The sequence below is a fragment of the Marmota marmota genome, unplaced genomic scaffold (genome assembly GCF_001458135.2).
Source record: "Marmota marmota marmota unplaced genomic scaffold, marMar, whole genome shotgun sequence".
Lineage (NCBI taxonomy): Eukaryota > Metazoa > Chordata > Mammalia > Rodentia > Sciuridae > Marmota > Marmota marmota.
This window is the reverse complement of record NW_025999900.1, coordinates 7,802,257-7,818,358: the sequence shown is the minus strand read 5'-3', so window position 1 is coordinate 7,818,358 and position 16,102 is coordinate 7,802,257. Positions and strand designations below refer to the sequence as shown.

The 16,102-nt window shown below is 49.7% G+C and overlaps 1 protein-coding gene across 3 annotated transcripts in view; it reads left to right on the top strand.

Annotated features, from left to right (window-relative positions):
- The window catches only part of Actn1 (actinin alpha 1), a 94,492-nt gene that overhangs the window by 47,485 nt on the left and 30,905 nt on the right, over nucleotides 1–16,102 (top strand). For all 3 annotated transcript variants that reach the window (XM_015490495.2, XM_015490487.2, XM_015490480.2), the window contains exons 2-4: nucleotides 3,329–3,443; nucleotides 8,041–8,160; nucleotides 15,122–15,208. In XM_015490495.2, coding sequence (XP_015345981.1) covers nucleotides 3,329–3,443; nucleotides 8,041–8,160; nucleotides 15,122–15,208 — 322 coding nt within the window. The remainder of the gene's footprint in view (nucleotides 1–3,328; nucleotides 3,444–8,040; nucleotides 8,161–15,121; nucleotides 15,209–16,102) is intronic.

Here is a 16,102-nt window from a genome sequence, read left to right as displayed (position 1 = left end):
TAGCTAAGGGTGACAGAGTACAGAGGCATGGTGTTAGTGTTTTGGGTGATCCTCCTTCAGTCTTGATCCAACTTGAGTCTCCCAAGTTGCTGGGATGACAGGCGTGGGCCACAGGCAAGCCACTGTGCCCAGCAGGCAGTTTAGAGGGAGCGCTCCTCGGCCCAGCCACAGGCATGTTTTGGGGGAGCTTGTCTTTCCTTTCTTACTGTTTATTGAGTACCTACTAAGTGGCAGGTACTTAGTAATTAGTTTTTAGTTAAACCTCTTTGATTTTTATGAAGTGCTGTGACTATCTCCATTTTACTGCTGGGGGAACTGGTTTTTAGGGAGGTTAATCTGAAGGTCCCAACTAGTAAGTAGTGGCCCTGAGACTTGAACCTTTTGGTACCACCCAAAGTGCATGCTCTTAACTACAGAATTATTCTCTCCCCGCCCCCACCCCATTTCCTCCCTGCTCCAGAACTTGGTGATGTGCTGCTTGTTGGGGGCACTTTAAAGTTTGGGAGGGGCCTGAGGAGGGTGTTTCCAGGCTGTGAGCTGTGGGGCCAGGGGCTTAGGGCACCACCTGGGGGTTTTAATGAAGCTTAGTTCCTGAGTCTCAGCACCAGGACTTTCTCCAGAGACCAGAGCAAACACAGGTGTGTTTGGTCTCCTGCAGCTTCCGCCTCCCCAGGAAATGGAGCCCCAGCTTTCAACAGGACTTTTCCTCTTTCACCAGCCGTGACTTCTTACAAAAGACAGCAGAGCCTCCCCCTCCCTCCCCGCCCTCCCATCACCCTCCTCAAGACCTGTTAGAAAACACAGCCCCCAGCTGGGCGCACCGGGCAGCTCCCACCAGGACCCCAGCCAGCTGCCCTGGACCTCAAACCAGCCCTTCCCTTCAACAAAGCTGCTGGGAATGACAGTCTCCTTCAAGGTGGCAGCTGGCCTTTAGCTGAGGCTGATGAAAGCAAGGTGCTGGGAAATACAAGACCAGTGAAAAGAGCCCCCACCCCCCCATAAGATCCCACCTAATGTGATCCTATAAGGTGACAGTCCTGTGAAACAGTGACATATGACAGGGAGAAGATTGGCAAAACCAAAATAAATCATATTTATTCTAAAGATTTAAAAATCCTTTCCTGTTTTTTTTTTAAATTCTTTTCTTTTTTTTAGCTGTAGTTGGATACAATATCTTTAATTAATTAATTAATTTTTTATGTGGTGCTGAACCCAGGGCCTCGCCCGTGCTAGGCGAGCTCTTTACCATAAGCCATAACCCCAGCCCCATCTTTCCTGTTTTATATCATCAAAAAAGGTCTGCCAGGCGCCGTGGCTCACACCTGTAATCCTAGCAGCTCAGGAGGCTGAGACAGGAGGATCGAGAGTTCAAAGCCAGCCTCAGCAACTCAGGGAGACCCTGTTTCTAAATAAAATACAAAAAGGGCTGGGGAGGTGCTCAGTGATTGAGTGCCCCTAAGTTCAATTCCCAATACAAAAAAAAAAGGCTAAGGCCTTGCCAATTTGTCAAGCCCAAACTAGAGGAAGGGTACCCTGTCCTTGCTACCCCGAGGCATCCCCTGTCCTCTGAGCTGTCCTCCATGTCCAGGCTAACCCATTGCACGAGAGCAGGGGCTTTTGCTGTGCCGTTCACTGCTCTAACCCTGACTCTGTGCCTGGGGACTCCCGGCTATGGAGGTGAACATTGAGTCCTGACTCGCAGGAGTTTCCAGTCTGGGGCATGGGGCTGACCCCATCTGGCAGTGCTTGGTGCTGCCAGCTCTGCCCCCAATCCAGGTGGGCCTCCTAGAGAAAGTGATGTCTTCACCCTGTTTTGGAAAGATGAATGTGAGTTAGCCAAGCAAGACACAGAGCACATTCCACACTGAGGAGTCACTCTGTGCCCTGCCTCCCTCCCCATCACTGCCAGTCTAACCAAAGTGTGGGGGTATATGCGCCCCATTCTGTCATGGGAGTACTGGGGTCTGCGAGTGCAGGTGTGTTTGTAGGGAGAGGAAGGTATACCGTTTCGGTAAGTTGCTAATGAGACAGGATTTAAAAATGAGACCCAGAGCTGGGTGACGTCATAATGTAGTCCCTCCCCACCTCTCCCGTCTCTGTCCCTCCTCTCCCTGCACAGAGGCTCTGCTGGTAAAGCTAGGCAGCCGGTTCTTTCCCCTCTAAGTAATAGTCTGTTGCTGCGCCTGGTGCTCCGCCTGCTGCCATTTCACTTTGTAGTTCCTCAAGGGCAGAAGGACATGTATCTGATGACCTTCCCTAGAGCAGGGGTGGTTCTAGCATGGCTGATACTTTTACAATAAATAATATACTGCTTGCCCTTGGGACGCTGCAGGCCAGGTGGGCTGAGAGCTGCCAGGGGAAGAGCGGACATCAGCTCTTGAGACCATGATGTTGGGTGCAGGGGACATCTAGGGTTGAAAAAACAAAAAGAGCACTGGAGTTCTTCTCTGGTTTCCACAGACGGTGCCAGCTGCAGAGAGAGACTGGCCCAAGTTTTATATGGACGTGTGACATCAAGTGCACATATCCATTGCTCCTTTTTGAGTCACCCTGCTCCTTGTGCGAGCCACCGAGGGGTGCTGTCAGCCCAGGACAGCTTGGTGGGCGTCCTCTCTGTGATCTGCTCAATAGAGAACTAGCTACAAAGTGATGGGTTTTGTACTTGACCTCCTTAGTTTCCATTTCTGGAATCCTTTGTAGCTCAAGGTAACTCCACCCAAACTCTGTCACCATGCTGCTGAGCTCTGTTCCCAGAAAAATGTAGGAATCCTTGCCCTTCGCTCCCCAGTGGGAAAGGACTTAATAACCCGATTGACTGACAGAAGGCGGCAACCGGGTGTGGTCTGACCTCTGAGTTACTCTGCCTTCAAAATGTGAAGATTGAAACGAATTTACCCAAGAGGGAAATTGCAGATAATGGAACTGTGGTGCTTCTCAATGTGGGTGGGGACGGTGGGTCTGGAAGAGAGGTGGGTGATGGAGCATTGTAGGAGGATGCCGCTTTATCTGCCCCACGGGTGCCCCACAGGGCACTGGGCTCCAAGCTGCTGTCCTCGAGGAGCTCACTCCTTGGCTGATGGGAGACCTGTCTGAGACAACCGTGCGGAGAGGGTCTGTGGCCTCTCCTGTCAGCCGTCCACCCTCCTGACTCTGTGAGGTGGCTTGTCCACTGAGGGCAGCCACACCAGACTCCCCTTATACAGAACAGCTGGAGGGAGAGCCCGAGGCAGCCGGTCCTGGGGAGCCGTCAAAGCCCTGCCCACAGTCACCTCAGGGACCATGCCGCTTGTGGAGGAGGCTGACCCCTTGCTCTTTCTCTCTTGCCCAGACATTCACAGCATGGTGCAACTCCCACCTGCGGAAGGCGGGCACGCAGATCGAGAACATCGAGGAGGACTTCCGAGACGGCCTGAAGCTCATGCTGCTGCTAGAGGTTATCTCAGGTGAGGTGGCCCCAGCCCAGGATGAGGGGCGTCACCTGGGTTCTGTCCTGCCCCCTGCTTCTGCTTTGTCCGTGGCCATAGCAGGCTTCAGGTCTCTTGAACCACGATGGGGATGAGGTGTATGAAATCCGATGAGGAAACTAGGTCTTGTTTGGGTTTTGCTGCTGACCATCTGGGTATCTTGAACACCCTTCTGTTTCAGTATCCTCAGTTACAAAAGTAGGTTTTGGTTTGTTTTTGATGCAGGGCTCTGAACCTGGGTGTGCTTTAAAAGTAAGGGTTTTGAAGGCTGGTCTCTGAGATTCCTTCTCCAAATTACCAGAATTCAATGGCCAAGAATATAACCATCGGAGATTATCCCCAAACCTTGGCTCCTGTACTACCTAACTACCCCAGATAACACAGGCGATTATGCAATTCCCACATTGTCCAGATGTCTGAAAGCGCTGCTCCACTTGAGGGTACATCTGAGCTTTTCTGCAAAAGCTTGTCCTCCACCATCTTTGAAGTCAGTGGTCCCTGAGCATCTGGCCTTGGTTTATACACTGAGCAAACTTAACTGCTTTCTTCAGCCATCCCATCCTTCATGCTAATGAGTCCTAGATCTAGTCTTACCCATGAATTCTCCGTTCTCTTTGAGCCCTGTCTTAAATATTCAACCTATTTGAGTATATTGGTTCATTTTCCATTGCTATAACAAAATGCCTGAGCCCGGGTACTTTATAAAGAAAAGATATTTGTTTAGCCCATAGTTTTGAAGCTTGAAAATCCAAGGTCAGGTGACCTCATCAATTCAGCCTCTGATGAGGGCTTCTATGGCTACGTCACTATGTTCTGTGGCTGTGTCACTATGTTCTGTGGTTAGATCTCACTGAGTTGCTTAGCACCTCTGTTGCTGAGGCTGGCTTTGAACTCATGATCCTCCTGCCTCAGCCTCCTGACCTGCTGGGATTATAGGCAGGCACCACTGCACCCGGCTGGTCCCACCACTTCTTAATGTGACCACGCTGGGGAACAAGACCCAACACTTGAGCCTTTGGGGGTCCTTGACATGCCCAAACTGTCCTGAACACTCTTGGTGCTAGCAAACCTCCTTCCCTCCTGAGGTCTCCTTCTTGTCCTCCTTAGCCTGATCTGGGAATCATAGACAGCTCTGTTTCTGCTTTTCCTTCCAATTTACATTCACGTTCTGGTCATCTGTTTCCTTCTTCAAAATTCCACTTTTAACCTGACTCTGGTGTCCGTGGGGCCTGCCTCCGCTCCCACCCAGATGGTCACTGACGGGCTCAGACCCTGCCCACCTCCCCACTCTCCATCCCTTAAGCCGCAGCCGCAGCTCAGGGATCTCTGACAGGCCAAATACGGTCATGCTGTTCCCTGTTCAAAGCCCTGGTGCCTCCCCAGAGCTTTGAGCCCAAGTCCACATTCCTTGGGGCAGCTCGCAGGGCTCCTGGTGAGCTGGCACCTATTTTCTTTTCAACCAACCATTCCCAAAAAGGTAGCAGGCCTCAGGCCGCTGCTGCACTGGGAGATGACTATCTCCCAGACGACATGCACCCTCTGCTGCTGAGCCTTTGCACAGGCTCTGATGACCCTTTCTTTCTTCCTTTTATTTTAAGTTCTTTTGTATATTTTCTTTTCAGGTAAAAACCTTTATGTGGTGCTTTTGGTTTTGCGTGTATGTATTAAATTATACATAAGATTTACCACTTGGCCGATTTGTTTTTTGGGGTACCCAGGATTCAACCCAGGGGCACTTGGCCACTGAGCCACATCCCCAGCCTTATTTTGTACTTTAGAGACAGGGTCTCACGGAATTGCTTAGCGTCTCGCTGTTGCTGAGGCTGGCTTTGATCTCACGATCCTCCTGTCTCAGCCTCCCGAGCTGCTGGGATTACAGGGGTGCACCACTGAGCCCGGCATCCACTTCGCTATTTTTAAGTGTACTGTTTGGTGACCTGATGTGTACTCACACTGCCCGGCATGGCACCACTGTCCATCTCCAGCCTTTTCATTACCTGAACTGAAACTCTGTCCCCAAGCTCCCCAAGCTCTCCTCCCCCTAGCCTGTGGCAATGCCTTTCTACTTTCTGTCCCTATGAACTTCACTACTCTAGGTATCTTGTACAAGTGAAATCACACAGTATTTGTCCTTTTGTGACTGGCTTGTTTCACTGAGCATAATATCTTTAAGGTTTATTCATGTAGGACGAGTCAGAATTTCTGTCCTATTGATGGCTGAATAATATTCCATTAGGTATATTAGTGCATTTTGCTTATCCAGCCATCTGCCCATAGATCCCTGGGTCATTTCCACCTTCTGGCTATTGTGAATAATGATGCTGTGAACATGAGTACGGAAATACATTTTTTTTTTTTCGAGCCCCTACATTCAACTCTTGGTTGTACGCCGAGAAGTAGAATTGCTGGATCATGTGGTGATTCTGTTTAATTTTTAAGGAAACACTATACCATTTTTTTCTGCTTTTTAGAATGTCCTTTCCTATCTCTCTAACATTCCCCAGCTGAAAACCAACTCATCAACCAGCCATTACTCATCTTCATTCCTCACCGCTTGGCTTGGCTTGGGGATGTCCACCAGGGGGGCTTCCCAGACATGCTGCCCGCAGAGGCAGACTCCCCCACCCCTGTCCAGTGCCAGTAACATCCCACCATTTCCTCTGTTGGGGCTCACTTGTTTTCTTTCCCACTCCACGCTGTCTCCTTGGGGGTAAGCACTATTTCATTTCTGTGTCCCAGGTGCTTAGAACTGTGGCAGGCAGGTGACATCTGGAAATATTAGGGTGACTGGATGGATGCCCAGAGACGGGCTCGTGTGCATGACCTCGATTGTCCTACCAAACAGGTCAGGCTGTGCCCACAGGGAGCCAGGCCCTTCTGCAAAGCTTGTGGACCTGTCTCTTAGGGCTGGGGGAGGCCTGATCAGTGACATGGTGCTCTCCTCCTGTGTCTTTGGAGGTGGGCTGACTGCTGGGAAGAGGAGAAGGCCGGGGGGTGTAGCCTACAGAGCCTCTCAAAGTTCGGTCCCTGGACTGTGCACGCCAGAGTCATCAGGGCTGCTTGTTGAAATCCACATGCCCAGATCCCAACCCAGGCCTCCTAAACCAGCCACTTGGAGGTGGTGGGGTTGGGGGGACTGGAGATCTACATAGCAAATTCTCTGGGGGATTTTGTGCTGACTGAAGTTTGAGAACTGCTGATGTGAGCCTAGGAAGCTCTTCCCACCCTCCAGTGTTTAACCCTGGTCTCGTCCTCTGTCCTCATGGAGGTCTGGGTGCAGCGAGTGTGCACAGCTGGGGAGTGGCTGGGAGCTCAGGCATGGCAGGACCTAGGGCTGGGCATTAGCAGGAGCAGCTGTCCAGGGAGGGAGCCTCCCAAGGGCAGACAGTGGCAAGACACCCTGCTGGGCAGTGGCCAGGGCCTAAGGAGGGTCCCAAGTGAGAGGTCTTGGTTTAATAAGACCACAGCTCTGCTTTCCTAGGAGCGGACAGCCCAGTCACATCTCCGCAGGAAGTCTGTCTCCTCTAGAAGCTGGCAGGTGGCCACTGACAGGGTGGGCCTGGCCCAGTGTCCCAGCTGTAGTCCCTGTGCCAGGGCTGCCATGCTGCACTGGGGGCCAGGCTCTAGGATAGTGATCTAAGCCCCTTGGGGTCTTTGGCCCCTCAGGGATTCTGAAAGCCGTGTCCCCTTTCCCTAGGTATGGCCATGTGCTTACACATTTTCCAGATCCTTTCGGGAGGTTCCTGGTTGCTCTCTGTCCTGGGATTGAAGTGTTCTTAACGGGATATCCGCAGAATGGGTTTTCTACTCACTCTGCTGCACCCTCTGACCTGGAAGCCTGAGCGGAAGAAACTCCTCTGAGTGGAGGCTGGAGGAAGCTGGGCCAGAGGAGGGGAAGTAGGGTGGAGGTTTGATTGGCAGCTGAGCCCTGGGTGCTCACAGGGAAGCAGTGTTCTCAAATGGGGAGGGGATGCTATGCTGTAGATAGCTCCATTTCACCACCAGGGACTTCTTCTAAATGCTCTAGAGTGACCTAGCCATAGCCTCAGAGTTCAGGGCCTCTGTTCCTGCTGTTCCTTCTCCCTTTATCACCATTCCCTGCAGCGTTGGCCTGGCCACAGAGACTCAGGCCTCCCCTGACCATTCCTCAGTTCCTCCTCTTGGGAAGAGCACCGACCCTTCTTGGTATTTGTCTATAGTGTGTCTCTGTGTGTCTCTTTCTTTAAGGCCTGGAAGTCCTTGTGGACTATAATTTTGTAAAGGCCAGAAACTGTTCGGCTTGCCCCCTCCCCCATATCCCCAGCACTCCATCCAGCTGCTTGATTATATTGGAGGCTTAATAAATAGATGTTGAGTGAATGCATGTGGTTTCCATCTGAGTAGCGGAGGAGAGCAGAGGCAGGTGGCCTCTCCCTCTCCCTGCCTGCCAGGTGGCATTCCCCAGCTGCTCAGAGGCATGCCTGCACAGGGACGCCACCTCAAACACACGCACCTCAGGTGAGGGGGTTACAAGGGTAGCCCCGGGTCCTGGATAATTTCATCTCACCTCCCTTTTCTTTCCTCTTGATTCAATCAGGCGAACGCTTGGCCAAGCCGGAGAGAGGCAAGATGCGGGTCCACAAGATCTCCAATGTCAACAAGGCCCTCGATTTCATAGCAAGCAAAGGGGTCAAACTGGTGTCCATTGGTGCCGAGGGTGAGTAAGGCCTGCCGTCAGCTCTTCGGGGGAGCCTGATGTCCTGTGCACCCCAGTTTCATTGGTCTTTTCCGCCCTGACTCCCAAGTATCACTTGGCCTTTGGAAGCAGGTCCTCTAGCACCTCCATCTGGCCAGCCTGGAATTCTTCATGTTAAGGGCAGCACTTTTCTCTCAGGCTCAGCCCCGCCCCACACCAAGGATTTACACCCCCTTTTCTTTGCAACTGTTCCTGTGGCCCCTCTGCCAAGTCCTTGCACTGTGGAGTCTGGCAAGGTGGAAAGCTGCCTCCCTATACTTTGGCCTCACCACACTTTGCTGCCTGCTGTATGTGGCTGGGGGAGGCTGGTGGGAGCCACGAGGCTCCATAGCCCTTGGGGAGATGGCCTGATCCCCAAAACACATTTTTTAAAAATGTTTATTTAGTTGTAGATGAACACACAGTATCTTCATTTATTTTTATGTGGTGCTGAGATTGAACCTAGTGCCTCACACATATGAGGTAAGCACTTTAACCACTGAGCTACAGCCTCAGCCCCCCGAAAACACATTTTTAATAGCATTTTCTTGCAGTGTAGCTTCTTGGCTCTTTTGCCATCACTTTAAAAAATCTGAATCCCCCCAAGCTTTTTAAACGACTCTGAGCATGTTATTAACAATTAAAAGGAGGTAGCATGCGTCCTGGGGTGCCTTGCAGTGGCTCTGCAGGATTGGGGTAGGTTGAGGCAGCTAGAATATGCTAACCAGGGCCCTTCATTAATGTGCCCTTGGACTCAGCAAGTATTTATTGGGCGCCTGCTGTATGATACAGAGATCTAAAGATGTATACAGCACCGCCTCATTCATTCATCCATTCATGATACAGCTGTAGCTGAGAATCAAGCACTCATGGGGTGGAAAGTGCCGGGCTGAGGTCTTTAACCAGCGAATCCCACTTAGTCCTCACGGTGACCCTCTGAGGTAGCTCTAGTTATTATTCTCTTTTGACAGTGAGAAAGTGTGCATGCAGAGGTTACATTGCATTATGTAAATTGCCAAGCCAGAGTGCAAATCCAGGTCTGCCTGACACCAGAGAAGGGCCCCAGAGGGACCAGTCCTTGGACAGAGTCGGGGTCTTGCTCCTGATAAGCCCACAGGAGCAGATCTCTTCTGGATAATGCTCAGAGTCCTCTTTCTTCTGGAATGGAGGGCTTTTATGCTGAAATCCCAAATTGAGAAACTTCAAGATGGATCAGCAAACTCTAGTGCATGGGACTGAGTCTGGCTGACACGGGTTTTTGTAAATATTGGAACAGAGCCACACCCACTGTATGCGTGTCATCTGTGGCTGCTCTCGGGCCACAATGGGTAGTTTGCTACCAAGACCATATGGCCAGCAAAGCAAAACTATTTCCTATCAAGCTCTTTGCAGAAAATGTTTGCCAACCTCTGCCCTAGTCAGAACTCGGCTAGGGACCCTGAGCATCCCCGCAGATGGTGGAGGGCTCAGGAAATATTCAAAGCACCCTGCACATAGCAGAGTGCTCTCTTTTGTGATCAGGAAAATATTCTTGGCCATTTAATAAGAACAAAGGAATTTGTTGGAGGAATAAAAAACTTGGCAGAAACTGGTTTAGCTAACCGTGCACAGAAAGCCATGCAGCCGCACTCAATGGCCTGGTGCCAGTGCTGCCCCCCAAAGAAGGGAGGCGGGGGACTGTGAGGTGAGCCGGGGCGAGTGGAAGGGGTAGATGGGGACTGTGGTAAACTTGAGAGAGCAGGGCAGACGCCACATAGATCTAACCAGTCATCGTGGGGTTGGGAATCCAGGTCTAGCGTGGCAGGCTCCTCTAACTTTTCAAAAGAAGCCAGAAGTACTGATTTTTAGAGAGGAAAAATTGGCAATTCACTAGAATAAGAAAAAAATATTTTTTCTTCTTTTTTTTTTTTTTTTTTAAATAAAAGACTCCGAGAGGAGAGGACGGAAGGGGGCAGTGGAAGAGACACCTTCCATGGGCCATCTTCTCCCATCATGCCAGTTTGTAGGATGGGAAGGACCAGCCATATTTTACAGTTGAGGAAACTGAGGCTCAGAAAAATTGCCAGAGAGGAAGAGTATAGTCAACGGGGCCCAGGCTCAGACCCAAAGTGCTCAACCAGGTGGGTGGGCTCCAGGACCCAACCTGAACTTCTGGTCTACCTCAGTAATGAAGGGGCAGGTCAGGTCCCAGCAGAGTGACCAGGAGCTGAGACGTGCCCTGGTGTGGACTCTGATCTTGCCACCTGTCCTGTAAAGTCCCTCCCCTGGCCGGCCCTGGTGTTCCAATTCCCTTGACACAGGCCTAACGTGAGATGCTCTTATCTCCTCACTGCCCTCGGGAGCCAGTGTGTCCAGCTGAGGCTTCCTGGTTTGAATCATCTACTCATTTCAAGCTGAGCCCGAGGATCCTGTGGGAAGGGCTGCTCTGCCAAGGCAGGAAGCTAGCTTAGCCGCCCAGTGGGTTTGTTTTTTAATGAAATGAGGTTTGCTGCTGTAGAGTATGAAGTGAAAGGCAGTGGATGGGGTGGCCGGGAATGAGCTCTCCTGGGGCTGGCGCGGGGGATGCTGTCACTCCTCCTAATGGAGGAGCATCCGGAGCTAGGAGCAGGCCCAGTCATTTGGTGTAAGAGCTAGACTCTCTGGTCCACTCTACAGGGCAGAACCAGGCCCTGAAGGGAGACCCTATGGACAGGTAGACTCTGGACAATGTGCTTAGCCTTGGGGAATGGAATGAGTGCTCCTCATTTGGTCCCTGTCCCTGAAGGTGTCCAAATGGAGGCCAGAGGCAGAACACTTCCATAAGTCAGACAGAAGTTAGAATAGATGCCTAAGAATTCTTCTACCATTCTTTTTCTTTTTCTTTTCTTTTCTTTTTTTTGAGAGGGGAGACCAGTGATTGAATTCAGGGGCACTCAACCACAGAGCCACATCCCCATCCCTAGTTTGTATTTTATTTAGAGACAGGGTCTCACTGAGTTGCTTAGTGCTTAGCTTTTGCTGAGGCTGGCTTTGAACTTTCAGTCCTCCTGCCTCAGTCTCCTGAGCCGCTGGGGTTACAGGCCTGTGCCCCACCGCGCCTGGCTTCTTCCACCATTCTTGATTCTAGAATGTTTGGACTTCATGAGTTTGAGTCGTGGCCTGGGTGAATGGTTGGAATTTAACCAGGGAAAGGAACCAGAGAAGGATATTTTAAGATCTTTGGGCAGAGAAAACTTGATGGTTTGGGTGCTGAAGAGTCTGAGGATGGTCTTGATGATTTAGCATCTGTCAGAATGGAGGGGGCTGTGGGTGCAAATAACAAAAGTCTTGGTCTGAAAAGTGGTGGCCCTGGGGTTCTAGTCTCTGTAACATGGGATTTCTGCAGCATGATTCACTCTGCTTTCTGAAGGTGGATAGGCGATTGCCTCCCTTTTGTGGGAAAACAGAGAAATGGAGCCTATGAGCAGCTTGGGAACGCACCCTAGACCAGGAGCCACACTTACGGGGCTGGCTGCTGCTTCTCCCACAGGGCTCGGGGAATCTCTCACGTGGTTTTCCTACAGTGCCCAGGTGTGGCTTCGGAACTCTCTGGGTGTAGCCTCCTGACATAAAGTGCCTCTGAGATGGGTCACCTCTGCTGCCCATGCACAGAGGCCTGGGAAAAGGATCTCCCTTGCTGAGGAGTGGGAAGGGGAGCCTTTGGGGAGAGTACTGCTCTGCTGGGACATGGGACAGGAGCCAGGTGGAACTGGGCTGGAGAGGGCTCTTTAATTGAACTTACCTCACTCTGTTTATCCCTTGAACCTCTGTTTTCTGGTGAAACAACTTCTTTGGTATGAATGAGAATTCAGTAAACCAAGATCCGTGGGGGGCCTCTGAAGAAGAAGGAGAGGAGTAGTTAGGACCCCCAAAGAAGCCACTGGCCCCCTGGGTGCTGGGAGTGCTGTGGGGAAGACAAAGCTGCAGGCCCTGAGCTCAAGGCCAGAGGGAGGCCAAGGTATTTGGTCTTCTAGCAGGGGGACAAAGGGGCAGGGGGACAAAGGGGCGGAGAGTAGGGGGGGAGAGTAGGGGAAAAGGAAAGGCCCAGCTGCAGGGTTACCACTTTTTCTAAGCTTAACAAACAGACAAAAGCCCCTCATATTTGATGAAATGGTGTCTGGAAGTTTTATTATGAAGATTTTTCCCAAGTCATTAAAAACTCATGAATGTGATGTTTAAATGGCTGCTTTAATCATCTGTTTGAGCACATCTGTGCTCCTTCCCACACCTGGGCCCTGCCCAGGAAGAGACTAAGTGTTTTGTTCTCAGGGGGCAGATGACAAGAATGTATCATCTGGGCCTACCCGCCCACTGTGGTTAGTGCCCTCTTGGTGTCCATCCAGCCATCTGATCATCAACAGATGGAGGGCTTTCTCAGTGCCTGGCACTGTACTAGGCTCCAGGTAGTGATGGACACAAAACCAGGAAAGAATCCTGACCCTGTGGAACTCGCTTTCTAGAAGGGGAGAGAACATTCATATATGTGACTGTCAGGTGGAGAAAAATGAAGCAGGGAGTAAAGTGGGCGGTCCAGGAAGGTGTCAGTGAGCTGACCTGAGGACAAACCACTGGACATCCTGGGAGGGGGAGGGGAGGGTAAGAGGCCGAGCCGCCAGACCCGAAGGGAGGGGCGCCTCTGCCCAGTGAGGGGCGCCTTAGAGCAGAGCGATGGGCTCTGGGGATTTACTATTGTACTCTGCGCATTCACACGGTTTCCCCTTTGGGGCTGTGATAAGTAACCAAACAACAAGCTATTTAGACAGAAGCCTCACTCTGCCTGAAGTGGTCATGGGCCAGGGATAGATTCCTGGAGATAGAATTTCACTGTCCAAAAGATGAACAATTCTAAGATGCTTGCTTCTTGTGGCCAAATTATTTCCCAGCAAGTCTTTTTTTTTTTTTTTTTTTTTTTAAAGCCAATTTACCCATGTAGCTGTAATGTGATAACCTTGTTTGTACCAAGGCCTGTGCCTGTTTTTGAAGTTTGTTTTTTAACTTTGTTAATTTAATAGCCGGGAATATGTGTTTTATTTGTTTGAGTCCAAGTGAGATTCGAAAGATCTTATGAATTGGTTATTTGTAGTTTATGTTTTGTGATGTGTCTGTGTAATGTCTTTTACCTGTTTTATCTATTGAGAGTTGAGGCTTTTTTTTTTTTTTTTAAATCAGTTTAAACTCTTTAAATGTTAGAGATGTTAAACCATTGGAAAGTGTGATTTTTTTTTTCCTCTATGACTTGAACCCAGGGGTGCTCTACCACTGAACTGCCCAATCCTTTTTATTTCTAAATTTGAGACAGGACCTTGCTAAGTTGCCCGGCTGGGGTCTAGCTTGCAATCCTCCTGCCTCAGCCCCCCAAGTAATTAGAATTACAGGCGTGCACACCATGCCCAACAGAAAGTCCATGTTTTAAAACATCAAAGCTGGGTGACTTGGGCTCCCCTTAGTGTGTCCTGTCAAACACTCACTCTCTGTGCTACTTATTCATGAATGGTGGCATACTTTTGCTGCTCTCTCTCTAACCCAAGGCTTTGAACCTGGCATCTGGGACTCTGATAGCAGGAAGAGTCACATCCCATCCCATGTCTCAGGTGGGCCCAGCACCCTGAGGCAGACCCTCAGGGTTGCCTGCCCCTTGGAATCCACTGTGGCCAGCCACTGCTCCGAGCTCTGTGTCTTGGTGGTCATGGAACAGTGTGTGGCGTTGACCTTGCCTTTGAGGAAGGGCTGAGTTCTTAGTGGAGCTTTCTTGGTGGGAATCCACACTGTAAGTAAGGAGTTTATGGAATACAAACCCTAATGGACTTGGGCAGAGGGAATCTGGACTCCCTGAAAATGGCCCCTTTTGTGGCTCTGTTGTCTTTCCTAAAATTTAACCAAGTGTACCTCGCCTTGGGCCAGGTTATTGCACCTGTTCAGCTACCAAGACCATAATGAGCACCACGTTTAGGCTCCTGAAGACAGGGCTTCTTTATGCCTGAATGCCCTGCCTTTGGGCATGATGAGGGGGAGAAAGAGAGAAAGAAAGAACATTAATAGAATTTAAGGCATTTAAGAATCTAAAAAAATGTTACTTAGAGTAAATACAGCGGCTTATCTCTCTGAGTTGAGATCTTAAAGCTGTTGTGTGATTTATAAACAAAAATTTAATAACCTAAATAATGGCATTATAAATTTGATTTTTGAGTCATTAGATCATTCAAATGGTGGTTAGCAAAACCATGTCAAATCTGTGACTTTCTGTTGCTCTTAGTGGCTTTCTGTGTGCGGATGGTATTTTAAGAGCTGTGATTGCCCAGAGACCCCCAGCTCACAGGGCTGCTGGGACATCTGTGACAGCATAGAAACTCAAACCCTCTTTAACAGGCCAGAGGCACAGTGCAAGGGCTAAGGGCACCCCCACTTCCCTGTGGCCTTTTCTGATGCCGCATCCATTGTCTCCAAGTAGAATCACCTACATCTTCCTTGTGCCTCAAATAGACTTCTCTCCTGGCACCTTTTGTGGTCGATTGTGCTAACTTTAAAGAAAAACAAAACAAAACCTCCTATTAAGACTAGAAGAGTAGAGGCAGGGGAACTAAGGGGTGGGAGAAGGGGAGTGAAATTGACCAAATTACGTTATGTGCATGTACAAATATGTCGCAGTGAATCCCACTATTATGTATAATTATAATGCACCCAAACCAAACCTCCTATTAGGGACTGGGGTGTAGCTCAGAAGTACAGCATGTGTTTAGCATGTGAGAGACTCTGGGTTCCATCCTCAGCACTGAATCAATAAATAAAAGTGGTGTCTTTTTCCTCGAGAAGTAGGGCTCTGTGGTCTTTGATTCTTAGTGTCACATGGAGTGATCCAGGAGCTCAGGGAATGTTAATTCTGTCCTGCTACGACCTATCCTAACGTGTCCTGTTGTTCTTTCTCTAGAAATCGTGGATGGGAATGTGAAAATGACCCTGGGCATGATCTGGACCATCATCCTCCGCTTTGCCATCCAGGACATCTCTGTGGAAGGTGGGTTTCTGCCTCGTTGCCAAACTTGTGCCTCTCCCCTGCCTGTGTGTGTCTTCCTCCCTGGGATCAGCCAGGAGAACTCCCTCACCCCACCCCTACCCGCCAACACCACTACTGCAGTGACACTGGATTACAGGCTGCGTCCTGGGCTTCTTACCCATTTCTGCTTACCCATATCTGTTCTCTCTCCTAGTCTATGTTGAAAAGTATGACCTATTTGAGGTGCTGATTCCTATAGGCATGTTGGGCCAAAACTTATGGGATACAGCAAAAGCTGTCTAAGAGGAAAGTTTATAGCAGGAAGCAAGTAAATCAAAGGAATAAGCAAGCTATAGGCCTGTTGGCCCTATGGAAACACCCCACTGTGAAGATCTCAAGTCTGCTATGGGATAGTGTATTGGAAGCCCTGCCTGGCCCTTGGGTGGGAAAAGATGAGGACTTGGTTCTCCACTTTGCTCCCACAGCACCCTCTGGTGGCCACTTTTCAGAAATTCAGGGCCTGTCCTGGTCTGGGACAGTGATCTCTATCTAAACTTTTGACTCCACATTCCAGCACTTTTTGAACTTTATGTCTGATACGCATGTGTTTATTTTGCAACATTTATGCATTGCCATGCACATGATAAAACACATGCACCCAAACAAATTTTTAAAAGTGATATGGAGATAATATTTCTAAAAATATTTTTACTTCATTTTAATGGCATAGAAATCTTAAAAAAACATTTTTATTCAAAGGAACTTCTTAATGAAAATGATGTGGATTGAGTTGCATTTTTATGCAAATCTTGGTTCCACACTAGCAGTATGAGGGTCTAAGTTCTGTGTATACAATGTTAAGGGCTAGAGTCGGTGAATTGAATCACTTGCTAATGGTAGGGGCTGTAAATCCAT